The sequence below is a fragment of the Patagioenas fasciata genome, chromosome 11 (genome assembly GCF_037038585.1).
Source record: "Patagioenas fasciata isolate bPatFas1 chromosome 11, bPatFas1.hap1, whole genome shotgun sequence".
In the NCBI taxonomy this organism is placed as follows: Eukaryota; Metazoa; Chordata; class Aves; order Columbiformes; family Columbidae; genus Patagioenas; species Patagioenas fasciata.
In genome coordinates this window covers 7,714,412-7,742,032 of record NC_092530.1, presented here as the reverse complement: position 1 = coordinate 7,742,032, position 27,621 = coordinate 7,714,412, and the positions used below count along the sequence as shown (strand labels likewise).

Here is a 27,621-nt window from a genome sequence, read left to right as displayed (position 1 = left end):
CACTTCATCATTCAGAGCTCCTCTGCTTGGATTTGGTGGCAAACTGAAGCCCCTATAGTCACAACATTTGATGGTTCTGTGGCTAAGGAGATATCTAAGAAGATTTCGAGACAAAATCCACCCTAATTAAAGGCAAGTTCTGAAGCTTTTACGGGCTCCAGAAATGCTGCCTAAGCCCTCTCCTCTGGTGCTGAGAGGGGTAGTATATGCATGGAGTACATACTGCAACCTTTAAATATATATTTTTTTTATTATTATTTTTTTATAATAATAAAAGATAAACAAAACCAAAACAACAACAATAAAACTTTCAGAAATTGCTCCGACATAGTGATAGCTGGATAATACCTTATGCCCACTGGAATAAGGGTGCCTTGGCTGCTGAAAATACATTTTTGAGTGTTTACATGTCAAGCAAGAGTTCTTGCTCAAACCTGATGTACTTTCACCTCTCCATCTCCCTACCCCAGGCTGGCTGCACCCACCACCTTAATCCTTGTGTGTCATGACAGCGGGTGTCATCCTTTTGAGCTGAAGAGCCAAGGCACCAATGTGTGGCCAGACGTCAACAGGGCTGGCTTAAGGGGTTAAAACCAGTGGCCCAGGGCCACTGGCCACTTATCTCCTACTTGAGACATGTCCTCATGCAAATTCTGAGTCAGCACAGACTGCCTTTGCTGCACCTCCAAGGCAAGCAAGATGCGATGTCTCTGCAGAGGTGCTGCACCCTCTGCTCCATCCTGACGCTCGACAGTAATTCTGGGATGGGGCAGGCAGAGAGCAAATTGGGGGATGTAATAGCTGGGACTGGGATAATGCTGAGCTGATTTGATAAGGGGAAGCAGCTGGTAGTGACAATGTAGTGCTCTCCTGAGCTACCACATTGAGTGGAAGCGTGACAGCGTGGTGCACACACTCACTGCCAAGCATCTGCCAAAGCCACCCTGCGATGGCAGAAGCTGCATGGACCCTGAACAACCGGTCTGTGCTCCTGCTCACTGCTACTGTGTGAGTTACTGCTGGTGGTCTCTGGAGAGCCCATGGGTCAAGAGAGGTTCTCCTGCCCCTCTACTCTGCCCTGGGGAGACCACAGCTGGAATATTGTGTCCAGTTGTGGCCCCTCAGTTCCAGAAGGACAGGGAACTGCTGGAGAGAGTCCAGCGCAGCCACCAAGATGCTGAAGGGAGTGGAGCATCTCCCGTGTGAGGAAAGGCTGAGGGAGCTGGGGCTCTGGAGCTGGAGAAGAGGAGACTGAGGGGGGACTCATTCCTGGGGATCAATATGGAAAGGGGGAGTCTCAGGAGGATGGAGCCAGGCTCTTCTCGGTGACAACCAGTGACAGGACACGGGGCAATGGGTGCAAACTGGAACACAGGAGATTCCACTTAAATATGAAAAGAAACTTCTTCCCAGTGAGGGTGTCAGAGCCTGGCCCAGGCTGCCCAGGGAGGCTGTGGAGTCTCCTTCTCTGCAGACATTCAAACCCGCCTGGACACCTTCCTGTGGAACCTCAGCTGGGTGTTCCTGCTCCATGGGGGGATTGCACTGCATGAGCTTTCCAGGTCCCTTCAACCCCTGACATTCTGGGATTCTGTGATTCTGTGAAGGGTGTTGCTGAGAACCTGCTTCTGTGTGTGGAGCTGCAGCACACGGGCTGGTGGGGTGACGTGTGCTGGGGACACAGGGCTGTGCTGGAGAGGGGACAAGGCAGCACGTCCAGCCCATGCTCTCGTGTCACTGATCTGCCTCTTCCCCTTCTCTGCAGGGGAAACCCTGGGTGTCTCCATTGAAATCCATCAGGATTCAGTCACTGGCACCGTGGGTCAGTCCGTGCTCCTGCCCGTCTCCTACAGATTTGCTGGTGCCCTGAGCAAGAGCTGCAGCTCGGGGCAGGACCCTTACAGCGATGCCTGGGCCATGCCTGGGCAGCTTAAATGTGGGCAACTCTTTCTTGAGGCTGCTCGTCCTTGTGTCACCCGCTCTGGTTTTTCTCTTGCTGGTGGAGCAGCCCCAGGGGCTGATGAGTGTTCTGCACTGGGGCACCTCCCGCTCACTTGGCATGAGCAAACTGCTGTGCCTGGGAAATGCCTGCTGAGGAGGCAGAGGCCCATGGTTTCCCCAGTATAAAATGGTCTTCTGATGGCCCCGCACGCCTGGCACATCTTTCCTTCATGGGAGCTGGCTTGTGCTTCAGCTCGTGCCCAGCCCCGGGGGCTGCTCCACTCCAAACAGGTCCCTGCACAGCCCCAGGCAGCAGCAGCCACCCTGACCTGCCCATGGGGACACGGTAGAGAGCGCCTGGTCCCCCACCCTCTGTTCCTGCAGGGCAGCAGGACCAGGGTTGGGTCTCAGCAGGTGCTTCCCACCCTGGCACGTTCCCGTGTGCCAGTGATGATGTGGACACCTCCCCAGCAGCACTTTGTGTCTCTCCTCCTCCCCTGGATCAGCTCTCCATCCCGGTGAGGGGAAAGTGCCCTGTTTGTTGTCAACCAGATACCTGTGCAGGACTGGTCCCTAGGCTCAAACACCCCTCTCCCCATTCAATACCCTCTCTCCAGGCAAATAAACTCCTCCAACAGCTTCTTCCCCACAAAAGCAGAGGCTGCATCTGCAGCATCACTTTGGGCTCTTCCAGCAGCCAAGCAAGAGGGGAAATAATTTTCCAAATCTTGCAGCAAGCCCAAGGTGATCAGAGCACCTCAGTATGGGGCTGCCAGGGACCAGAGCCTGCTTTTGCTGAGTGTTTGCTGATCATTCTCTGAAGGTAAAAGAGGGGGCATGTGGGCACCCCTTGGCATTGTCAATGCACTATAAACCATGCTGAGGTTTCCACTGTGTGTGTCCAGGCGAGATGAGGAGCCCCAACACATCTTGTAGTGCTGTTGCAGCCGAGAGGGCTGTGGAGCCTCGCAGCCCCATCCCTGCTGCACCCCTCCCGACACCAACCCCCGTCTCACATCATGGCCATGCAGCTGTGGTCAGCTCTGAACACCAGCGACCAAGATCAGACAGACTGACAGGGCTCTGCTTCCCCTCCAGCTGCCTCTTGGAGGGGGCATGCTGCATGCAAGAGGCTCCAGACCCAGCACCTGGCCCCCACCCTCACTAATGAGGCGCTGGCAATCAGTAACCTGGGGAGCAGGAGCTGTGAAGAGGTGCAGCCCCGAGGAGCTGGCATGGGGGCACAGGGGGCTGGTGGTTCCATGGGTCAGAGTTGTCTCCTTGCTACCGTGTTTGCAACTCACATTTCTGCTTCCCAGGCTTCCCGTTTCTGCTTCTGTTCCCCAACACAACCACTGCCACACCTGGGCTCCACCAGGCCCCGCTCCAGGAGAAGCACATCCCTCTGTGCAGCCCCAGAGCCTCCTCTCAGCCCTGCCTGCACCCTGCCCACACCCTGCCTGCACCCTGCCTGCCCTCCTGCCTGCACAGCCAGGGCGTGGGCAGCTCCCCTGTCCTGCACAGAACCTGCCTCTGGATTTGCACCTCTGGCTGGGAGCTTTGCAAACCCTTTTTGCCTGGGCGAGGACAAGCAGCGCGCAGGGCAAGGGAGTGGAGCCGGCTGCTCCTGGGACCCCAGCGGCCAAGCCGCGCCGGCCTCGGGCTGGAATCGCACTCTTTCCTCTTCCACCGCCAGCTCTCGTAGCAGCTCAGGAACTGCAATTGCAGAGCACAGGAAGAAAGCCTGGGCTCGCCCGCTCGCAAGTAAACCCCACAGCACGCAGGGGACTGAGCAAGAGTCACCGACTTCCTCCCCTGCTGAGGCAACAGCTTGGAGGTGCTCACTGGCCGCCTCGGCACAGAACCTGGTGGCTCCAACCCCATGCCGGAGGTGGGGTGACCAGCTGGCCAAAGCGCCCACACCAGCTGCCCTGCCAGGGCTGACCCCCAGCACCCAGAGATGTCATCCAGCCAGCGCTGCTGGAGCCTCGGCTCCCTCCTGCTGCTGCTGCTTGGTGAGTATGGGCTGAGCGCGGGGTCCGGGGATGGGGTGCACCTCTACAACACCCCAGATGAGGGGTGACATGGAGGGTGATGCCGGTGCTGGTCCTTGGCCGGGTGGTGGTGACAGCTCTCCGCTGGCCCCCAGGACCTTCTCCCCACGGTGTGTGCCACTGGGGACATGTGCCAGTCCCAGGCAGAGTGGTGGTGGCAGAGGCTGCTCCAGCCACTGGTAGATGAAGAGCAGGAGAGGGCTGAGCCTTTGCCTGCCCTGTTCCTATCAGGGCACAAGGCTGGGAGCTGCTTCAGGTGTAGACGGACAGAGAGCAAACCCGGCTGTGGAACAGTGCAGTGTGCTGAAGTGCCAAGGGAAAAATAACACTGAGGGTGCTGGACATCTGGAGCCCATCTCTCAGCCCTGTCTGGGGATGCTGCCCCAGCTCACAGGCAGGCTCAGCCTACACAGCTCCCTGCAAGCCCCAGAGAGGCAGAGCCCTTCATTACCAGAGCTTGAGACCCCCATAGAATCCCCCCATGATGGATGCAGAAACTACATGTTGCTGATAACCAGCTTCTGCAGCACACGGGCTGGTGGGGTGACGTGTGCTGGGGACACGGGGCTGTGCTGGAGAGGGCACGAGGCAGCAGGTCCAGCCCATGCTCTCGTGTCACTGATCTGCCTCTTCCCCTTCTCTGTAGGGGGAAACCTGGGTGTCCTCATTGAAATCCATCAGGATCCAGTCAATGGCACCGTGGGTCAGTCCGTGCTCCTGCCCGTCTCCTACAGATTTGCTGGTGCCCCTCACTTCCCAGTGTCAATTTCCTGGACATTCAATAGCAGCCTGGACAAACTCGTCACCTGCACAGTCCGGAACTGCTCCCTGGGTGCCGGGGGTGCTCCCAGCAACTGCTCAGCAAATTGTTTCCCCAAGCCTACAAACAACAGCCGTGCTGAGCTCTTCCCCGAGAACGGGTCCCTGCTGCTGCGGGACCTGCGGCTCAGCGACAGCGGGGTGTACAGCGTCACCTTCGGGCAATCATCCCAAATCAAGAAGGTCTTCCTGACCCTGCGCGAGCAGCGTGTCACCCCTCAGCATCCAAGTGAGGGTAAGTGTGCGTGTGCTCAGCACAGACACCTGAGGCAGGGCAGGCGCTGGCAAGAGCATCTGTCACTCCTCCCAAAGGGATGAGCTGCTCTGGTGAAGAGAGGATTTCCAGGGATGTCTCATATGGTGCTTTAGGTCTCATCTCTTCCTGGCAGGAAACCCACCCTGTCCTGCACTGCCAGCTTTATCGAAGTATAAGGGCTTCCTGTGCAGCTGGTTGTCTCTAAACGATAAATGCTCTTTGACCAGCCTTGTGCTTAGCCAATGTGAATGGCTACAGCTGAGAGAGATGCACTGAAAGACCCTAAGCACTGGGTTTATGTTCTGTGCTGAAGGAAACCCAGTATTCACTGGGGAGAATAGGGTGCTCAGGGGTAAATCTGTGGCTTCCTGGGCCAAGGAAAATACTCTAAATGATTGTTACTTCTGCTTTTGCAAAATACATATATCATGGGGCAGGGGCAGTCAGTCAAACTGGCAGCTTTGATCCCTTTGGCAAGATGGGTTCCTCCTTTAAGCTGCTTGAGTCCGGCATCTCTATCCAAACTGCCATGTACTCCTGATGATGTCATTCACATTCACCTTTCTTTCTGTGTTTGTTTCTTGCTGTTCCCTGGCCTGGTTTATTGCTTTGCACAGTGACCACAGGGGTTTTGAAGTCCTAACTTTACGTTCCCAATTCCCTCCCTGGGTTCTGCCTCCTCCGAGGGATCTTTGCCCCATCTCCAGATGCAAAACAGAGCACGCTTTCTTCACACCGGTGATGACTCTTCCACAGCTCTGCTGCCACCCTACATACCAAATACATGCGATAATCTCCATGGCAGTATCTGGCACGGTTCAATACAAATCATTATATGTATCACCTGAACATCTGTGCCTTCTGTGCTAGGACTGGCAAGCTCTGTCCCTCTGTGCAGATGACGTGTGATTTCCAGGAGATGAGCCACCATGGGGTGATGCTGTCAGATGTCTTCCTGTCAGTGTGGACAGGGAACCCTCCTGCACAGCCTCTGTGCTTCTACGTGGTTTTGGGGGCTGGGAAAAGGTGCCCATCACAACCCAGGGACTGGTTACGGGTCTGAGCCCTGTGTGGCTCCACCTGCAGCTCCTGGGTCTGTCACCTCCATGGGTTTCATAGCCACAGCAACCCCCACGCACAGTCCGTGCAGCCCAAGGGGTGCACACAGCACGGGCAGACGCGCAGGAAAGGAGATTCATTAACACCTGAGCTGCCATCATGGGTGGGCTTTTTGCAACGCAATATTTCCATTGACCCGTGTGTTCGTGGTGCTGCTCTCCAGCCCCTTGTGCTGCAATCAGCAGGAATGCTCTAGAAAATATGGTGAAACCACTGCAATTGCTTGTTTAGAAAACACGCCACCTGTTTTCTCTCAAACAGCAGGCACTGTGGAGCAAGACTACATCCATTACTGTATAATTGGAATTTGTTCCTTAATCTCCATCCTTCTGCTATTCCTGCTCTTCTACTACATACGGCGCCGGGGTGAGTGGATCTGCTCTTCCTTTTTGCCCCTCCAGGTTGCATCCATCAGCTCACCCAGGCGTATTCTTGAGTGTTAAAGGTAACGGAGGGCTTAGGATTTGCCTGGGTTCACATCAAAATGATTCCTTCTGTAAGAGCACCTTTCAAATGTGCCACCTCCTTCCAGTCGTAAGAGCTGCTGAATGCATTTCATGTTCGTAATGCAGCTTAACAAAGCAGAAGCAAACCTCAGGTCTGTTCTGGAGAACTCTACTTTCTGGTGCTGAGATCAGAATCAACAGATTGCAGCATATCTAGTCTGTAAAAGAGGTACAATTTCATGGACTCTGAAATGCATTCTCTCTGTGTGGCCATGACTATTCTGTTGTATTTACTTTAAAACCCCAGCTGGTGAGAATATCTTGGAGTGTTTCCCCTTCAAAATAAGCCAACAGGGTGCATATCTACACAGCTTCCAGCAGGGATATCTTCATAACTTTCATCCCTGAGGGTGCCTTTGTCAGGAAACAAATTCATTTCCTTCCAAGTGGGAAATCTCAGAAATCTTTGTCTTAAAGGCAAAATCCACATCATGCCCCTGGTGAAAGGGCCTATAGAGTAATCCTGGTTCTCCAGCACTGCGAGACCAGTTTGGACCATCAGTGTGTCTGCCAGACAATAAAACTCTCTCTTTCCTAGGTGCAGCTGAGAAGCAGAAGAGAAGAGTCATTAAACAACATCAGGTACAGGAGAAAATCCAAAAGCTCTTGGGCATAGGCACGTGGGTAACGGCTAACTGCTGGCTTGAAAGGTGTGCTGAGCTGCAAGAATCAGGTGCTGGACATAAAATTAGGAAGTTAATTCATTATTGTAAGGGAAGGCTGCAAAATGCCTGCGCTTTCCTCAGCTGCACGGCAGCTGCAAACTTCTCCTCCATCTTTCCCCCAGCCAGACCCCAGCCAACATGAACTTTATCTTCATGGCTGAGCAGCTTTGGCCAGCAGCAGCAAGGAAAGTGCAGAATGGTTAAATGCAGAGAAATGTGCAGATAATTATCCCTCCCTGCTTCCTGGGCTCATGAATTGTTAAAGCATTTATTAGGGGATCAGTGTGGACAATCTAGGGACTCATCTCACATACAGTTATACCCATGAAAAATAAATAAAGTAGAGAGAAAGAGGCAAATAAACCCAAGAAGGAGAAGAGAGCAAGCTCTGCTCTCTGATCTGGAAACCACAACAGAACTTCAGCAAAGGTTTCCATCCCTGTTTCCAGTGTCCATCCCGCTCTCCCATCTACTCTATAGGCTGTATCTGTTTTGTCCAAGAGGTCCCTGGGCAAAGTAAATGTCCCTCTCCAGTGTACCTGATGGGCTGAGCCAGTTTTGCATCCATGGGCTGGGGGAGCTGGGACCAATGTTCCCCCACCATTGTCACGGGTAAAGCCATCTGGGCTTCACGTAGCTCCTGCCCCAACAACTCCTCACTGTGTGCAGGCAGTCCGTAGCCCTGGACCCCTCCTGGTCCCACCACAGCCTCTGGAGAAGGGTCTCATCTTTGCTCTTTGTTCTCTAGGTCTCAAGTGTGGAGGAGTCCCACATGGACAGCACTGCGGAGGGGGACATGACAACCATTTATGCCAGAATTGGAGACACCTTTGAACAGCCACAGCCAACACCAACAGCACAGTCTCTGTATGCATCCGTAACTTCTCCTCGTCCGCCAGGACTGGACACTAGGCCCTTCCATCACCCCGTTTGACTGTGGGAGCTGCCTCATGCGGGAGCTTTGCAGAAGGTGGTCAAGCCTCAAACCAAAGAGGTTGTTTTTGTCACTGACGCTGCACCCTCGGGGCTCCCCCTCCAGCAGCTCCGCACACTGAGCCCAGCCTGTAAAGCATTTGGAGCAACAGAGTTCAGAAATGCACTAGTTTGCCTTGAGCTGCAGTCTCTCTTGAATTTGAGGCATGAGCTGGGGTTAGTTTCTCCTTGAGGCTTCCTGAGAGCACAAAGACAACCAGCATAAGAGGAAGATGCTTAAGGCAAAGGCAAATCAGCAGTTTGTCCATGGGGAGCTTGCTTCCATGGATTCACCTTAATTTGAGGGGTAACAGAGAGCATTAAATGGATTTTAATCATGTGCCTCACGTTCACTGCCAGTAGTCTTGCCACATTAAAAGAATATATGAAGATCCTTTGACTTGAGAAGTTGTCCTTATTTTCATAAGTATGCCAAGTAATTGTTCAGCAATCTCTTCCTACAATGAACTTTGCTTGAACTCAGAGTGCCAGGGGAACAAGTTCCTCTGTTATTTCAAATGTCCCTTTGAAACACAAGGAGATGGCACTTTCTGTACAACGGATTTTATCAAATTTCTGTGCATGGGTGGGAGAAAACTGAGCTGTGTAATTCTAGTTTAAAATTAAAGGGCCACATCTCCACCAGCAGCACCAGCAGTTTCAGGCATCTTTAGAATGCAGGGAGGGCATAAACTGATTTTGTTTCCCTCTGGGTTTCATGGAAAGCCAGACGGTATGTATAAAAACGTGGGGTCCTGTCACTGAAAATAAATGTATGCTATGAAAGGATGAAAGCCCTTGGAGTTTCCCAACTGCAGCCGCAGTCAGCATGTGCAGTGATGCCAGGCTGCGGGGCAGGAATCGCTTGGACAGAGCATGGAAGCTGCAGCTGCCTCTCTCCCTTTTTGGGTGCTCCTCTGTCTGCTGGGATGATGCTCGTGAGGGATGATGCTGAAGATGATGTTCAAAGCGCCAAGGACAAGGGGTCTACTCCCACCAGAGCTGCCCATTCCCTCCTGCCCCCTTCCCTTCAGGCAGGAAGGAAAAAGCACCCAACACCTCCAGCCAAACAAGAGGCTGCCTCCAACATTCCTGCCTGCTGTCAGCAAGGGAAGAAAAACCTTCTTCTGGAGAGATACATGCAGTGGTACATGCAGCTTTCGCTTTCTTCTCACCTGCATCTCCAGCTGAGTGTTCTGCAGCCCTGCTCCTGGCTCTGGGTCTCAGAGCTGCCTCACGGCCTGCCTGCTCTGCTCTCGCAAAGCCCTGCCGGTGTTTGTGTTGGCAGAGCTTTGCTCCAGAAAACAGAAGTGCCTGTGGTTCAATGAAGTCACAAAAGCTGAACACTTGTACTAGGTAAAGGCAGAGCTGCTGCTGTGGTTGATGTGACACCTTAAGTAGCAGGAGAGAGGAAAGTACTAAATAAGTAAAGCAGCAGCAAGTAAGTACACAGAAAATATGGCTTTCACTTTTCAGGCTAATGCATGTATGGTCACTGCCTTACTGACAGCCCTCTCTGTCTCTGCCCTACTGCTGAAGGACTTTGGAAAAGGCATCTTTGGGGATTGTGGAAGGGCAAGGGAGGATTGCTCAGGACACAGATCTGGTCCTCGACACCTGCCAGCAGCCACACAGCCCATTGAAAGAGTCAGCAGAATCACCTCTTGATCTTCCTCCATCTCTGGTAAGCCACAAAATAATCTCAGCCCTGGAGCAAAATGAAGACCTAGAACTGAATTCCTGCATCCGCTAATCACCCAGAAACACAACTATCCCATTACCAGCTGCTGCGTCTTGCAGAGCAGCCTCTCCCTCCTGGAGAAGACACCTCTGGGGAGTCCAGCCCATGGGCTGTGCTATGGAAACACCCCAGGCTGAGCTGCTACTCAGAAGATAAAACCAAGAGGCAGGAGCAAGCCCTGATCCCCTGCAGATCTGTGAGTCTGCAGTAAAGCTTCGTAGCTCCCTCAGGGCACACACACTTTGTGTGCTGCTGGAACTGCTGGGAGTACAAAAATGGGATTTGGGTCAAGCAACCTGCTTCCTGGAATGAAATTATACTTCAGTGATCAGCAGAAAGACAGATCTCTCCCTAATTGTGTCTGAGACAGACAGAAAGCAGCCGAAAGTTTTGCAAGAGTTTCCAGGATTTTGCTTTATCCTTCTGCTTTTTGCTAAGGTTGAGAAGTAAAGAGGAACTGAGTATGAGTTCAATGCAGACCAACTGCTGCAGCTCTGTGTGAAAATGTATAGGAATGTGACAGGCCATATAGATAAAGGAGCCCAGTCTGGGAGATTAGCCCACCACTGAACTGTTGTGCCAACTTGGAAGGTCCATTTAATATGGATTTTATTTCGGGCTTGGAAAACAGAGCTATCTAGCAAAATTCATCTGGTGGGCTGGCGTGTTTCTGTGCACGAAGGACGTGTGTGACAAGGCTTAAGCCTGAGCACTATGCTGGTGTGGGGCTTGATCGGTCATAGAAGAAGGTGTGATGTGATTCTTGTGGCTTACTGACCCTGCTCAGCCTGGTTAGAGCCATTTCTGCGAACGATCCATTACCCAGGGGTGAGATCTGCTCTCTCTTGGGGTTTAAGTCATGCTGCCCTCCCTGGCCGGGTGAGTGGGCGATGGTGTGGAGAGGAGGGCGGCAGAGAGGTCTCAGTGAGCTCACATAGAGACAAAGTGGAATTGCAGCAGCTTCCTGGACATTTCACAGAACTGCAGTTTTCACTTTTGTTTTAAAATGGCCATAAGAAGACTGAGCTCAGTTTCTTTCTGGAAACTCATTTTCTTTTTTTTTTCCCCTCTTGTTTTAAGCTAAAATTCAATTTCTGCTACATTCTGCCTGGTTTGGATATGACTAGTGGGAAGGCTGCTTTTTGGCTGGACCAGAGGTCCGGTTTTCAGGGTGATGGGTTTAATAGGAACTTCAGTGCCTGATTCTGGAAGTGAGGTGCTGCTTGCACTCATTTTTTGCCCAGTTGAGTGATGTGCATGTCATTTGCCAAATGTGTCAACCAGGAAAAACAGGCTCTTCTATCACAAGCTTGCTCTGGAGCCCCCAGGCTTTGGCATATTCACTTTAACCCATGCGTCCCTGCCATCAGCAACTGCTTTTCCCATCATCTGACCCGGGTTGTGATACATCCACACACCTCCAGAGAGAGGCAGGTGCCGGCTGGTGGTTGGCAAGGTGCTGCCTTAGTACTAATTACACGCAGTTTTGTGCTGTTGAGGTTTGCCTACACCTGCCCTCCATGCTGGCCGATATGTTAACGGGATAGCTGCATGTGTGGCGTTGTGCTGTTGGAACTCCACACTTTGGCAGGCTGCAAGTTCAGCCTCGGGGAGGAGGCAGCAGCCCCTGCGCCTGCCCGGTGCAGCTGAGCAGCTCAAGTCAGGCCACAGCTCCCCTTGCAGCCCCGGAGACCGAGCGCCCGCAGGGTTGCAGCCAGGGTCTCACCTCTGCAGGATGGAGAGCAGCTGCGTGCGAGACTGAGAGAAACTGCAGGAATTAATGGGGAGGGGAGAAAGTGAGAGCAAACAAGGCTGACCACATCTGCTCCATGACGTTCTTTATGCTTCCCTGTTTCTAACTTCTTCTTTCTAACTCTTTGCTCACCCTGAGCTCCCCACCACAGAAGACATTTGGTTTTCACCTATACTGTGTCTCCTGTCCCTGCCTCCAACCCACACCACAGCTGCCTCCGCCTGTTCATTTCCCCCCAGGGCTTTCTGTGTTTGCACGTTGAAGCTCTTCAAGGTCAGTGTGGCTTTCCTTGTGCCTGCAAATGGCTCAGTGCTTGCAGACCTCAGGTGCTTGCTGGCTGCATCTCAGGGCAAGCTTCTTACTCTGTCCTGGGGAGACCACACCTGGAATCTTGTGTCCAGTTGTGGCCCCTCAGTTCCAGAAGGACAGGGAACTGCTGGAGAGAGTCCAGCGCAGCCACCAAGATGCTGAAGGGAGTGGAGCATCTCCCGTGTGAGGAAAGGCTGAGGGAGCTGGGGCTCTGGAGCTGGAGAAGAGGAGACTGAGGGGGGACTCATTCATGGGGATCAATATGGAAAGGGGCAGTGTCAGGAGGATGGAGCCAGGCTCTTCTCGGTGACAACCAGTGACAGGACAAGGGGTAATGGGTTCAAACTGGAACACAGGAGGTTCCACTTGGATATGAGAAGAAACTTCTTCATGGTGAGGGTGTCAGAGCCTGGCCCAGGCTGCCCAGGGAGGTTGTGGAGTCTCCTTCTCTGCAGACATTCAAACCCCCCTGGACACCTTCCTGTGGAACCTCAGCTGGGTGTTCCTGCTGCATGGGGGGATTGCACTGGATGAGCTTTCCAGGTCCCTTCCAACCCCTGACATTCTGGGATTCTGTGTGATTCTTTCTGCTGCGTACATGTAGCCTGGGGTTTTTAAGATTTCAAGTGTCACGTTGGTCTTCTCAATGGCCTTGCTACCTATCATAATTTATTCTTCCACATTTCAATCCATCCCAGGCTCATGTGGCTGAATATCATCCTTTGAGACCACTGCTGAATGCATGGGGGACCTGGTGACAAAGATCATGGCCAAAGCACTACATGACTTCTTCACTTTGGTCTTTACCAGTAAGACTGGCCTTCAGGAATCCAAGGTCCTGGAGAAAGTCCACAGCAAGGAGGATCCCTTCCATGGGAGATGATCAGGTTAGCTGGCACTTAGGCAAACTGGACATGCCAATAGACCCTTCTCCCTCAGGACTCATGGATGCAGCCTGACAAAACTGCAAGACCACTCTTGATAATCTTTGAAAGGTTGTGGCAGCTGGGAGAGGTGTCCAAAGAATGGAGAAGTCCTATCTGCCGAAAGGGACAAGAAGGAGGACCCAGGGAACTACAATGCCAGCAGCTGCATTTCAGTCCCTGGGTAGGTAATGAAGCAACTAATCCTAGAACCATTTCCCAGGACATAAAGGACAAGAAGGTGATAAGGAGGAGTCAGAATGGATTTATGAATGAGAAATCCTGCTTAACCAACCTTATAGGCTTCTTCAGTGAGTTGACTGGCTTTCTGGACAAGGGGATAGCAGTGGATGTTGTCTACCTTGATTTCAGTAGGATGCTTGATACCATCTCCCATAGCATCCTCACAGAGAAATTGACAAAATATGGCTTAGATAAGTGGATTTATCAGTTTTGTGAGTTGAAAACTGGCTGATCAACTGAACCCAGACATGGTCCTGGGCAACCTGCTGTAGATGACCCTGTGTGAGCACAGTTCATCTCTAGAGGTGCCTGCCAACCTCAGCTATACTGTTGATCTGGGATTTACCCACACTATTTGTTTAGAGGGGAAAAGTGTCACAGTTGTCCCTCGTGCAGCAGTTGCTCAGAGTCTATGTGATGTGCATCATGGTTACTTGGGCTGATTTCAAGTGATGAACCCAGCACAGTCAAGATTACTGTTGTCTGCCAAGGCTCCAAGCTGCCACTTTTCACGTGTTAGCAGGCTTGAAGAGACAGTGTTCCCCTGGTTTCCCAGAGCCGGGTCTCCAGAAAACACCTTCTCCACTGGGACTGAACAGGTGAATCTGATTCCTTTTTACCGATTGCTTTTTTTTCCCCTCTCATTTAACCCTATGCATAGAATTTCAGGAACCTTTCCCATATGCAAAGCTATGCACAAACACCTCCGCTGAGCTCCCACATGGATATTGGTGATAACCAGGAGCACACAGCTCACACAAAAACCCTCTCCTTGCCCACTGCTCCACCATGCTACTGAAGTTTTGTGGGCAAGACTCCTGAGTCTTTCCCCATTGCCCTTGACTGCAGAGGGGTGGCAGTTTGTTTTCTCCAGCCTGGGGACCACAGAAGGGGTTGAGCAGCCACCAACTGCTGCATGGACCTGCCTGCTGTATCCTGAGCTTGGTCCTGCTGGGGTGGAGGGGTCTCCAACCTCTACCTTCTAGCAGAGATGCTGGGATCAACCAGAAAATGCAATTCAGTTTTTCATCCACACTCTTCTGATTTCTAGCAGAGACCGATGACCGTCCCTGCGTGACTTTGGGGTTGTGGCAGCACAGGAGTGGGAAGAGTGAGGGACCGGGGGCTGTGCTGTCACACAGTCTGTGGCACGAGTTTCATGTCTGCTTATGGTCACCTGCTCCTCTCATCTTTTTCCAACCACAATAGAAGTGGTAAGCATGCAAACTCTTCCTCTCAGGCAATATTTACAGGCTTGGTCTCCTCCAGCCTCTCAAAAGGTGAAAGGTGCAATGCAAGTGCCAGAAAAGCTTTTAGAATACTTGAGAAAAGGAGTTAAGCACTAGCAGCAACCTGCCTCAGTTTTTCATTTAGTTCATCTGAGATTAAGTGGAGAATATGTTTTTAAAGCTTCCTCCAGCAACCTGGAAGGAAATGAATGGAAGGATACATTTTCTTCCAGGAAGGATTAATGAGTGGCCTGACCGATAAAAATAACTCTTTGGAGCACTTATATGAAGAGGTTTATATGGATGATGGGGACACAGTGGGTGCAGTGGGTGGGCAACATGCATCTATGGCAGCTCATCCTTTGTGCAAGCAAATGAAATTTCTGCCCAGAGAACAAAAGCTTCATCCTTGAGTGTCTTTCTGAAGATACCTTCAGGTGAATGGTTGGTGTTGTACCTTGATGCATCCATTGCAGCTGCCAAGGGCTACCCAAGAAATGTGCTTCTCCAGGGAGGGAATCTCCCTGGGAAAAGGACAGAGGGTTGTTCCTTTTCACAAATTGCATTTGCACTGCTTTCTGTTGATTTTAGCTTCTCAGACGTCCCAAGCTCAAGTGAACTGTATGCAGAATGTGGCAGCTCTTCGCTGTGATGACAAATGCCAATGGACTTGTGACATGACCCTGCAAATACCCAGCCCTGCATTGGGGAACTAGGTGGATGGAAACAGAAAACCTGCACTGGGCATGGGAAGAAAGAGAAGCTAAACTAAAAATGAAAACGTACAGCTGACCACAAACCAACATGAAAGGCAGAATCTGAGTGGGAGCAGCCTCCGCTTCAACACATAAAAAAGAATAAACAAACAAACATAAAGTTTTGCTTGACATACATTTTGTACTGAGCTAGTTGTAAGCTCCACTTATCTTAAAGTTCATCATCCTACCTGTCCGAAAATGTCTGTCCTGCCCACTGGAGCTGCACATAAATGACACAGTTACTGTCTTGACCCTAGCTTAACACTAAGCAACCTGACCAGTGTACAGGAAACTACTGAAATCAGCAGATGTGACAGATTACAGTGTGAAAAGCAACAAAACTGATGTGTGAGGTGTGGCTGGGTTTCGCAGCGGCCGAGGTGGGGGAAATGAGAAACAATTGACTTTCTCAGATAACGATGGGGAGCACTGGGAACCTCTTGGGGAAGACACCTGCAAGGCCAGTGTTGCCTAAGTAAAACCAAATGGGCAATACCAGCTAAAGCTGAAATTGTCTGGGTAATGGTGTCAGGACTGCTAAATTTGGGGATGGGTGTAGGAAAATGAGGACCAATGGGGGGAAAGTAATTATGGGCTTATTTATTTGGAAGGAGACAGGTGGAGAAAAAAAAGGGTCAAGAAATGGTAAAAGAGATGGCAAGGTCAGCATCAGGCTGGACCTGCTTTGGCAGGTGAGAGGTGCGGGTTGGGTGCTTTCCCCAGCTGGCAGAGGGCACGTGGATGGGGTTGATGGAGCTGATGGGTATCACTCTGTTGGTGCTCTGGACCTGATGCCATCTGCATCCACCCACCTTTCCTTAATGCTTTACACACAGCGGTCCTGTCCCAGCATCCGTCTCACTCTGGTTTTGATGGCCCATGGGAGTCAGTCGGGGCCAGCCGAGCTCAGCAGGGCAGGAAAGCTTTCCCCAGTGCTCTGGGGCAGAGCTCAAATGTTCCCAAGTCTCTTATCCCTCTGTTCTTCAGTCTAGAGCATGAAACTTGGTCCCCAGGTCATCCTCTCATCCCAGGAGTGTTTCTCCCATAAACTGAAATTCCCTTTGCAGAAAGCTTGTCAGACGTGGGTGATCCCAGTCCACATCTACCTTGGTGAAGGAAAAAGCTACTCACAGTGGGAAAAGTGTTTCAGAGCCTGCTTGAGCCCCTGGCCACCACTAGAAACAAGCTGGAGGACGAGCTCAAGCTTTGCTCTGCTCAGGGAGCTGGGCTCCTCTCCCAGGGGAGGGATGGAAGATGACTGAGCTGTGAGAAAGGGATGGGGATGCATCTTCTGGCCTCAGGGCATGGAAATTATCTGGAACATCCCCTGTAATTTATATCACTGCAAGAACTGAAATAGGAAATCCCTCCTAGAAGCAGAGTCAGGCAGGTTATTCTCCCTGGTTTGGCCTGGCAATCAAGCTGGCGAGGGTTTAGATTTTGGGGTGACAATAAAACCCTGACAGATGTATTGTTAACCTCCTCTCCTCCCCCTTCAGCCCCTCCCTCTCCCCCTTCCCACTCAGCACAGGCGATCGGGAGGAAAAGAAGCACAGAGAGAAGAAAAATTAACAATGTTTTACTAATGCTACTGATAAAATAGAGAAAATAATACAAAATATACAAAACCAATCTTGAAAGTCCCAGCAACCGCAGAGCTGGCGCCCGAAGTCCTGGACTGGACTCTGCAGCCAACCGGAGCTGGATTCAGTCTGTCACTGGGCCTCAGTTCGCAGGGACAACCAGCAAGGTCCTCTCCTAATGTCAGCCATGAGGAAAAAGGAACGAGATCCTGGTGATCTCCCACTTTTATCTGAAGTATTCACATGAATGGGATGTTATACACAGTTGGTCAGTTTCTTGGTCACCAGTTTCTCATTGTCCCTCTCGCGAGATGTCCATCCGTGCTTATCAATAAGTTTGCATTCCACTGCTAGGTTACCAAAACATGTACCTGGTTCTCCAGAAAAATGCAGCTCATATGAACCTTTAGCTGACAGGCAAATTCACTAAAAGAGAAACTTGTTTTTAACAAAACCAGGACACAAGCTCACTGCTTCTTGTAATGGGGCCACTCCTGGGATGCATTACAGTTCTGCCCATGTGCCCCTGTGGGGATACAGTATGGTCCCTTTGAGGTCCCCCTGTCTTGCCCTGGCTGAAAGGACCACTCGGAGTCTGTGCTGCTCCCAGACGGGGCACAGGGAGAGAGCCAGGGGGTGAGAGCCAGGGGGTGAGAGCCAGGAGCTGCTGCCCATCACCAGGAAACCTCCCAGGAAGGGTCCCCGAGCAGAAGGGCAGAGAGGAGGCAGCGAGGAAGGAGAGGAGCAGTTGGCAGGAAAACAGTCGGTCTGGAGCCAGTCCAGGCTGGGAGTATCCACGGCGCTGACCTCACAAGCATCGGATATCCAGACCTTCAGACTGCAAAAACTCCTCGCACGGCACAGCCTGACCCGTTATTCTCATTGCAGCGTGAGCTTTTAAGGGGCTATTTTTCAAGCGTGGCAATTTTTGAGCCATTTTTCCCTGACAGAAGCTGATGCGCCATCCCATGGAGCTACTGGGGACCAGCTGGGTGCTCCTTGCAGGTAAATTGTCCTGAGGGTGGATGAGGTACCAAACCTTGCCTGTTGCAAACTCATGGAGAGCCTGAGGCTTCAGCAGAGCTTTGCAATGGGGATCTCTGGTCCATATAAATTAGACTTTTTAGATGGGCAAAATGCTTAACCTGAAAGGGAAAGATGCTTCTGTTTCACTGTCCAAAGACAGAGAAGGTAGAAGCAGCTTAAGAGCTTGGATTGGGGCTGATATATGTAATAACACAACATTTAATGTAGTTATACTCCTGTGCACAATCTCAGTGTGGTCCTAATATATGCACTGGCTGTCCTGAAGCAGAAATCTGCGAAGATTTTCAGGGCAAGCATCTTAAAATAGAAAAGAAACTCATTACAATATACCCAGAGTTTCAGATGCTGTGGTGTTAGTGAGCTTTGTTTGAGTGTCTGTTGGATGAACTTTGGATGTTGCAGTTGTAAAAAGGTGTCTGTGCTAAAGTGTTTTCTCTTATCTTCTGCTAGTGGTATTGTATGTTCTGTATAAATAGCGTTCTCTCAGAGCCAAGGGGATTTTCAATCGTAAGATTGTACCTCTTACAGTTTCAGGGGCATGAAGGCACAAAAATAAAAACCAATAGAAGTTTCTCAAGGTTATTAGAGTGAGAAATGAAAATCAACAGATGAGCTTGATTCACTTAGATTGTTAGACCTATTTCTTTCCCACCTGCACTGCGAAGTTGCTAAGAGAAATCACCGGTCAGAGCATAAGGGACAATTTTCAGGATTGTTTGCAAAGACGGCGGGCGGCACTGTAAATGCACATGAACATCTGCTTATCGGGGCAGGAGCTGAGACACGGTGGAGAGAGCAGCAAACACAGCCTGCGCACCGGTGGTTCTGCGCCAGGAGCAGATGGCTGCCCGAGGTGGGAGCGTCCGGCCCGCTGAGCATCCCTCCGCCTCGCTGCAGGGTGTGCAGGGCCACCGGTGCTGGAAATGCCTTTCCACGATGCCTCTTTTGTCAAGAAGCATGGCTGCAGTTGCTTGGTGGCCGGTGTCTGGGGATGGGCTGAGATCACTGCTGCTGGTCCCCATCTCGGCAAGTCTCAGACTTGACGCACCTGTGCAAGGATTAAGCTGACAGCTTTGGTGAGGAAGGCTGTTAGCAGAAATCATAGTGCCCAATTCAGAGCACCCTCTAGGATTACCGGAATTACCACCAGCAATAATTAGAACTCTGCCTAGGTAGATAAATACCCTTTCTTTCATCAGCCTAGGGCTGGCTTCTTCCTTTAAATTCTTGGGCTAAAGCCCAAGTCATGACAAGCCCGAAAATTGCCATGTGTTTTAGAAAGAGGGATGCATCCCACTCTGCTGGGAGCGTGTGGATACTTTCAGCCCCAAACAAGACCAAGAATCAGGAATGAGCCATGGAAATTACATGAGGATTAGCAAGCACTTTCTGGGCACAGACTGGGAGGAAACGCCACGCAAATGCACACAAAACTCAAGTAGAAAAAGCTCGTAGCTGCTATCTCCAAGCACCCTGTGCTGTATTTAGGTACAGGTACCAGCTCTGTCTGGGATGTCTCCCTGCCTGGCAGCACGATGGGCAATGGCAATGGCTTAGTGAGCGAGTGGTCCGGGTACCACGTGTGTCCTTGGCATGGGAGCTACCAAAGCCTCTCCCAAGCCATGCTGACTTGCTCCATATCCCTGACTTGAATTCTCTTCCCCTTCCACCCAGGGCTGCTGGTGCCTTTGTCACAGGCTCCAGAAGCAGTGGGACCCCTTGAGAGAAAAACCGTTGCTGTGGGATCCTCAGTGCTGCTTCCTGGGCCGGGTAATGTCACACACATCTACTCCACACGGTGGGAGTACTTCAATGGCCTCAGCTCCTTCACCATCCTGCAGTACTACAGGGGATCTCACAACCCAGCCATCCATGCACCCTACACAGGACGAGCCATTTTCCATCCACTTAATGGATCTCTCTTGCTGGAGAACGTCCAGGAAAGCGACAGTGGCACCTACAAAGTGACTGTCAATGTGGGAGACAAGGAGAGCCTGAAAATCCTGCTGGAAGTCCTTAGTAAGTGGTGGGCATGGGAGGGAGGAGAGGGGTGATGGATGCAAGCAGAGCAGTGGCTTTATTTGACTGTCTATGGACCATCAGCTGGACAAAGAGATTTGGAGAAGTGATTTGAGCTTAGTCTAATAGGACAATCATGGGTTTGTTTAAACCTTCCATGCATGGAGACATCACCAGGGAGGCTTTGGGAAGAGGTTCCCAACCTATCCCAGTGGAGAAGATCTGGTGGTGCTGCCCAAGGAGACCTTCTAGGGTGCCTGGCTGTGACAGAGGCCTGGGCTCCATCCTGGAAAGGCTATTTTCTCCCTGGCTTTCTACTCCCAGCGCAGGGGTGGAGGGGCTGGCAGTATTCTGTGTATCCACTGCCACCCGCAGAGAGCATCTCTGGCACTTTTACACAGGAGACCAGGCAGAGCCGATGGAGCTAAGGCCAGCAGGGTGGGCTTTATAGAGAAGACACCAAAAATCTCCCTCCCAGAGCACACTGACCGATAGTTTGTTTGCAATTTGCCGGCGCCAGCCGCTGCCACAGAGATAAGAGCACGCTTTGAATAACACAGAAGTTCCTCCTCAATATTGCTCTCGGCAACTCCCTTAATTTGTTTTGGCATTTATCCTTTCTCTTCTGTAATAATGTTGTTGCCATAATGCTACCACAGCTCTTACCACATGTTTCTCCTTTCCACCACACATAAAACTGAAAGGGATCTGCATCCTTTTCCTCTTTCTCATTTCCTGACACATTTTAAAATGCCCTGTATTTACCCAAATGTAATAAAAGCAATGACTCAGTTTAGAGAAAAAAAAGAAGCCCAAACCCTGAAAGCACAGCTGCCCTGTGGAGCACGGGACTTTCCAAGGGAGAAGCACCTGCAATCGCACTGTTGCAGACTCAAGGCTGTGGCGGTGACACATACAGACCCATTGCCCATCACAGATGCTACAGGTCACATCTGAGAGAAGTGCTGGTGTTTCTGTCCCTTTTCCAGAGCCCGTGTCTCGCCCCCAGCTCCAGACCAGTGCTCTCGTTGCCCAGGCCAGTGGTGAGGTGTTCTGCGATGTGGCAGAGGGCAGGGTGGACACCATCGCCTGGAAGAAGGACGGGCAGCCTCTTCCCCCGGACAGAGGTTTTCGCCTCTCCAACAGCCTCAGCGTTTTGTACCTGAGGCCAGCGAAGAAGTCGGACTGTGGCTCCTACTCCTGCAATGCCAGCAATGAGATAAGCTGGCAAGAAACCTCCCTGAACGTCACCATTGCAGGTGATTGCTGCTGAGGTTTCACTTCCTTCTCTCCATCCATCTCTGGGGATCTCTGGGTGGTTTCATTCCCTCCCTCTGCCTCCATCCCCCAAGGTCTGGCTGCCCTCTCATGAGGTTGTGGCCCATGCGCCGTTGACAGGAGCTCCCCATCCTAAGACAATCAGCAGCAATTCCCATTTTCTGATCCCACCAAGGCACAGCCTTTGGCAGGATGGGCAGCAGGAGATTGGCTCTTTTCTCTTGGAGAAGGTCCCAAGTGATGGGCTTTGGCTGAGGCAATGGTGAGCAGGACATGGGCACAGCGGTGGTGCCCAGGAAGCCTGTGGACAGCACACATCCCAGGCTGGACATTTCATGGACCACAGATTGCAGCAGAAAGCACTGATGTGGCCATCAGCTAGCAAATAAATTGAATATATCCTGGTGAGGGAGGAGCTCCATGGCCCACCAGAGCCATCCATGCTGGTCCAGCCAGTGGCCTGACTCCCGACCCCTCTCTCCTATTTTTTTCCAGGTCTTTCCCCTCCCTTGCAGGATGTGCTGAGGATTGCGGTGGTTGCTGTGGTCTTTGCTGCTGTCTCAGGATGGGGATTAATATTTCCTGTTTGCCAATCTGAAAAGCTGAGAATAAGTGAGTCTGCACTTGGGGGCAGCCAAACCCTTGTTTCTCTTGTCTGGTGGAGGACAGTGAGCAGCATTGCTGTGGAAAGAGCTGGTAATCAGCCGATTTGCTTTCCAGTTGTATAAACGTATCACATTCTCCTCATCCGACAGGTCTTTATAAGAGTAGAGAAACACTCCTTGGCAAATATTTTTTACAGCGAAAACTGATTTTACTCTGTTTTCAAGCTAGGTTAGATCTGCTACTTCCCAGACATTTTTGTTCTAGAAAGTTGAGGTGATTGATTGACACTTTAATTGAAAAAAATCTTCTCAGGAGCATATTTTTTCATTACAAGGCTCTATTTTTAAGAGAGTATGTTTATTAATACACTGTACTGGGGGGGGCACAGAGCTCTTTCCAGATACACACGCTAAAAAGTGGGTGAAACCCACCAGGCCCTGGTCAGGGATACCCCACAGCATCCCGGGTGGGGAAGGGCTGCATTCCACCCTGAGGAAGAGGTGGGGGCTGGTGTGGGACATCATGAGGGGTCACAGCAGTCACCCCCTCTGCTCTGGGTATCTAGGGGGGGAACTGTGGAGGTGGCTGAGCGCCTACACCTGCGGGCTGGTGTGCATCGCCTCCATCCTGGCTGGCACCGCCGGGATCCTCTGGATGCGGGAAGAAGGTAGGACATGGATGGGGGTGTCTGGGGATGGGGGTGGTGCTGTGCACCTTCACAGAATCCCAGAATGTCAGGGGTTGGAAGGGACCTGGAAAGCTCATCCAGTGCAATCCCCCCATGGAGCAGGAACACCCAGCTGAGGTTCCACAGGAAGGTGTCCAGGCGGGTTTGAATGTCTGCAGAGAAGGAGACTCCACAACCTCCCTGGGCAGCCTGGGCCAGGCTCTGACACCCTCACCCCGAACAAGTTTCTTCTCATGTTTAAGTGGAACCTCCTGTGTTCCAGTTTGCACCCATTGCCCCTTGTCCTGTCACTGGTTGTCACCCAGAAGAGCCTGGCTCCATCCTCCTGACACTCCTCCTTTCCATATTGATCCCCATGAATGAGTCCCCCCTCAGTCTCCTCTTCTCCAGCTCCAGAGCCCCAGCTCCCTCAGCCTTTCCTCACACGGGAGATGCTCCACTCCCTTCAGCATCTTGGTGGCTGCGCTGGACTCTCTCCAGCAGTTCCCTGTCCTTCTGGAACTGAGGGGCCACAACTGGACACAACATTCCAGGTGTGGTCTCCCCAGGGCAGAGTAGAGGGGCAGGAGAACCTCTCTCGACCTTTTGCTGGTGCAGGGTGCAGCATGGAAAAGCAACCCTTGCTGTGCAAACAATTTGGGGTGAAGGCCTCATGCGAGAGGCAGAGTTTCATGGGGGTCAGAGCAGAAGGCAATGCCCTGGGGAAGGAGGGTCACGCAGGTAAACATGTGGAGATAGACCCAGTCAGAGACACATGTGTCTTCCCTGCGGGTGATCTCAGCTAGTCATGGTAGCCTGGACCACCGTATCAATTACTCACCTATCCATACAATCAATATATTTATTTCCCTTTACTCAGAGCCCTTACCCAGAGTTAACTGCAGAAGAAAATTAAAATGATCCAGGGATGGAGAGGCTGTTTGCAAGGACAGATTGAAAAGGCTGGGAGTCGGGATAGGGTGGGAAAGGGTTACAAAATACTGAAGGTGACAGGCAAGTGCAAGAACTGGTACTCTGCCTTGTCCTGTTTTCTTTCAGGCCCTTCAATTGCCATCATATTGCCAGAGATTGCCCTTATGTACGTGATGGTGATAACCTTCCTGGTCTCTGCCACCGTGACCTTCCAGCCTACAAAATTCATCCAACTCAGATGCAAAACAGGTGAGCTGTGTTACTAAGGATTGCAGGGAGTAAGGTAAAACCAGTCCATGGCAGTTTTATTTTGCCTGACAACTCATCCTTTTTAAAATAAATTATTTCTACTTCTGTGCTAACTCAGGCTGGTGGATTCCACACCAGACCATGGGTGAGAGCAGACCCCCCAGTCCACGTCTCATAGTACACATTACTATTACTTTGTCATCTTTCTGTTGGCCAGCACAGCGCACGATGGGCTACGCTGCTCCCGGAGGAGTGGTTTCGGTGGTGCTGACAACCAGCTTCCTCATAAAGAACATCCACAATCGCCATGGTGAGAGGGGATGCTCCAGGGACCACCCCAAAGATTTGTCACGCTGAGGTTAAAACTTGATCACAATATGTAACCCAAATACCCTTTCAACTGGGCCATTTGGAGTTAGACCTGCTCTAAATAAAATTTTTTTAAAAATCCAACAAATTGGGGTTTTCAAAGGAAAGAAATTTTGGCAAAAGCAAAGCTAGTTTTCACCACCCCACCTTTTTGTGCATGTTTTCATGGTGGCAATTTGCATTTCTCCTTTCTCTCCTGCTTCGGATGGTGCTTTGTGCTGATGCTGGGTTTGTCTGACCGCAGAAGAAGGATGCACAGAGTTCGTGGACGTGACCACCCTCGCGGTCAGCACGGCAGCCGTGTCGGCCCTCCCGCTCCTCGCCATCTTACTCTGCTGTAAGTCTCCCTGCTCCTTCGTTTCCCTGCACCTCCAAGTGCCTTATACTCAGTGAGCTGGTTTCCCTCTATCCCCACACCATCAAGCAGCCATGTGAATTATTTAAAAAGTATTTATCAGCTCTTGTGACAACCCCGGGACGTGCCCATTGACCGCTTCCCTTCCCCAGTGAACACCAGACACCACCCCCCGAGTAGAACACCCTGTAGCACGTGTTTGATGACTCTCATGTGCTTCCTCCTGACGCCTTGGAACAGATTTGTCCTTTTACAGATCACACGACTCAGGGATGGCTGAAGGGACATGAGTCCGATTGGGTGGACAAGGCAAGGTAGACCCTCTATTACCTTTTTCTGTGTAAACTCATACTACTTAAAGTGAAAAGAGTGGGATATGGAAACTATGCCATGCCTTGTTTTAAGTCCCAGACTCCAGGAAAGGCGCAGTCCGGTGCTGCCCTCCCAGCCTCTGATTTCACTCTGGGTTCAGAGCAGGTAGCTCTGGTGGAGGTCCCCATCCAGTGAAATGCTTGAATACATCCTCAAATCTCCCCACACATTTCTCCCTCATGGCCTCAGCCTGAAGCCGTTAAACCTTAATTCCTGCTGGTTTCATTCCAGCACTTTGGATTTCAGCCACGCTGTGGGTACATTTGTGTTTAAACAACCTGCGTGCCTTGCGGGAAAGCCCCCAGGGCATCACAACCTCATGGGCCTCAACCAGCTTCTCTTTGCCCCTGCCAAAGCCATCCTGAGATACCGAGGAATGAATAACACACCCACAGCTGCTTGTAGGGTCTTGTTGTGTCTTTGTGCCACGCAAGGATGGGTGTGGAGAGAAGCCACCACAGCCCTCACCTCTGCCTGGTGCAGGGGGCAGGTCTGGATGGGTACACCAGAGCCCCTGGCTTCAGCGATGCTCAGCAAATCCCTACTCCTCTTCCCTACAGGTCCATTGAAATGTCTCAGCCCAGCAGCAAGGATGCCATTTCCATGTCTTAGAGGTCAATTGGGGTGTTCCTTGGTTGGCAGAGTCAACTCAGTCTTTCTCCCAAGTTTGGTGGGTCGACGGTTCTCAATTTCACCCAGTTTGAGCCTCTGCAATACCTGTAATAAATGGCAACTCAATGAACTCATTTCTGCCTTTTTTTTTTCCAACACAGAGCTGGGGGAGGCCAAATACACGTTCCCCTTTTTTTCTCTTTAGAACCAGGCCCTAAGGTAGAGAAGAACCTTTAGAAATAGTTGCAGGAGTCTCACTAGTTTATCACAGAATCACAGAATGTCAGTGGATGGAAGGGACCTTGAAAGCTTATCCAATCCATCCCAGAGAAGGCTGAGAGATGGGATCCAGATGTCCAGCACCCTCAGTGTTATTTGTCCCACCGCACTGTTCCACAGCCGGGTTTGCTCTCTGTCCATCTACACCTGAAGCAGCTCCCAGCCTTGTGCCCTGATAGGAAAAGGGCAGGCAAAGGCTCAGCCCTCTCCTGCTCTTCATCTACCAGTGGCTGGAGCAGCCTCTGCCACCACCACTCTGCCTGGGACTGGCACATGTCCCCAGTGGCACACACCGTGGGGAGAAGGTCCTGGGGCCCAGCGGAGAGCTGTCACCACCACCCGGCCAAGGACCAGCACCGGCATCACCCTCCATGTCACCCCTCGTCCAGGGTGTTGTAGAGGTGCACCCCATCCCCGGGACTCCCCACTCAGCCCATACTCACCCAGGAGCAGCAGGAGGGAGCCGAGGCTCCAGCAGCGCTGGCTGGATGACATCTCTGGGTGCTGAGGGTCAGCCCTGGCAGGGCAGCTGGTGTGGGCGCTTTGGCCAGCTGGTCACCTCACCTCCGGCATGGGGTTGGAGCCACCAGGCTCTGTGCTGAGGCGGCCAGTGAGCACCTCCAAGCCGTTGCCTCGGCAGGGGAGGAAGTCGGTGACTCTTGCTCAGTCCCCTGCGTGCTGTGGGGTTTACTTGCGAGTGGGCGAGCCCAGGCTTTCTTCCTGTGCTCTGCAATTGCAGTTCCTGAGCTGCTACGAGAGCTGGCGGTGGAAGAGGAAAGAGTGCGATTCCAGCCCGAGGCCGGCGCGGCTTGGCCGCTGGGGTCCCAGGAGCAGCCGGCTCCACTCCCTTGCCCTGCGCGCTGCTTGTCCTCGCCCAGGCAAAAAGGGTTTGCAAAGCTCCCAGCCAGAGGTGCAAATCCAGAGGCAGGTTCTGTGCAGGACAGGGGAGCTGCCCACGCCCTGGCTGTGCAGGCAGGAGGGCAGGCAGGGTGCAGGCAGGGTGTGGGCAGGGTGCAGGCAGGGTGTGGGCAGGGTGCAGGCAGGGTGTGGGCAGGGTGCAGGCAGGGTGTGGGCAGGGTGCAGGCAGGGCTGAGAGGAGGCTCTGGGGCTGCACAGAGGGATGTGCTTCTCCTGGAGCGGGGCCTGGTGGAGCCCAGATGTGGCAGTGGTTGTGTTGGGGAGCAGAAGCAGAAACGGGAAGCCTGGGAAGCAGAAATGTGAGTTGCAAACATGGTAGCAAGGAGACAACTCTGACCCATGGAACCACCAGCCCCCTGTGCCCCCATGCCAGCTCCTCAGGGCTGCACCTCTTCACAGCTCCTGCTCCCCAGGTTACTGATTGCCAGCGCCTCATCAGTGAGGGTGGGGGCCAAGTGCTGGGTCTGGAGCCTCTTGCATGCAGCAACCCCCTCCAAGAGGCAGCTGGAGGGGAAGCAGAGCCCTGTCAGTCTGTCTGATCTTGGTCGCTGGTGTTCAGAGCTGACCACAGCTGCATGGCCATGATGTGAGACGGGGGTTGGTGTCGGGAGGGGTGCAGCAGGGATGGGGCTGCGAGGCTCCACAGCCCTCTCGGCTGCAACAGCACTACAAGATGTGTTGGGGCTCCTCATCTCGCCTGGACACACACAGTGGAAACCTCAGCATGGTTTATAGTGCATTGACAATGCCAAGGGGTGCCCACATGCCCCCTCTTTTACCTTCAGAGAATGATCAGCAAACACTCAGCAAAAGCAGGCTCTGGTCCCTGGCAGCCCCATACTGAGGTGCTCTGATCACCTTGGGCTTGCTGCAAGATTTGGAAAATTATTTCCCCTCTTGCTTGGCTGCTGGAAGAGCCCAAAGTGATGCTGCAGATGCAGCCTCTGCTTTTGTGGGGAAGAAGCTGTTGGAGGAGTTTATTTGCCTGGAGAGAGGGTATTGAATGGGGAGAGGGGTGTTTGAGCCTAGGGACCAGTCCTGCACTG

At 52.0% G+C, this 27,621-nt stretch overlaps 2 protein-coding genes and 1 long non-coding RNA gene across 5 annotated transcripts; 2 read left to right on the top strand and 1 right to left on the bottom strand.

Annotated features, from left to right (window-relative positions):
- The first annotated feature begins 2,509 nt into the window (after window positions 1-2,509).
- Window positions 2,510-10,244, top strand: LOC136106329 (uncharacterized). Of its 3 annotated transcripts, none has more exons than XM_065846641.2 (5): window positions 2,510-3,956; window positions 4,642-5,049; window positions 6,451-6,555; window positions 7,240-7,277; window positions 8,109-10,244. In XM_065846641.2, exons 1-5 carry the CDS (start codon window positions 3,902-3,904, stop codon window positions 8,292-8,294), a joined length of 792 nt encoding a protein of 263 aa, XP_065702713.1. In that variant the 5' UTR covers window positions 2,510-3,901; the 3' UTR covers window positions 8,295-10,244. The 3 variants fall into 3 exon arrangements, with proteins under 3 accessions (XP_065702713.1, XP_065702710.1, XP_071669485.1); XM_065846638.2 differs by having other exon boundaries at window positions 7,234-7,277; XM_071813384.1 differs by lacking the exon at window positions 6,451-6,555 and having other exon boundaries at window positions 7,234-7,277.
- Window positions 10,245-17,551: 7,307 nt separating this feature from the next.
- On the top strand, window positions 17,552-25,492 carry LOC136106094 (uncharacterized). Its single transcript, XM_065846161.2, has 10 exons — window positions 17,552-17,876; window positions 19,593-19,937; window positions 20,927-21,196; window positions 21,711-21,827; window positions 22,387-22,488; window positions 23,548-23,670; window positions 23,888-23,980; window positions 24,284-24,376; window positions 24,651-24,708; window positions 25,327-25,492. The coding sequence occupies exons 1-10, from the start codon at window positions 17,828-17,830 to the stop codon at window positions 25,376-25,378; spliced, it is 1,302 nt and encodes a 433-aa protein (XP_065702233.2). The 5' UTR covers window positions 17,552-17,827; the 3' UTR covers window positions 25,379-25,492.
- On the bottom strand, window positions 22,090-26,674 carry LOC139828830 (uncharacterized). The gene is made up of 2 exons (XR_011740828.1): window positions 26,101-26,674; window positions 22,090-25,483 (listed from the first exon to the last, which is right to left on the bottom strand). It is a non-coding gene; the product is annotated as an uncharacterized lncRNA (long non-coding RNA).
- Window positions 26,675-27,621: the final 947 nt, after the last annotated feature.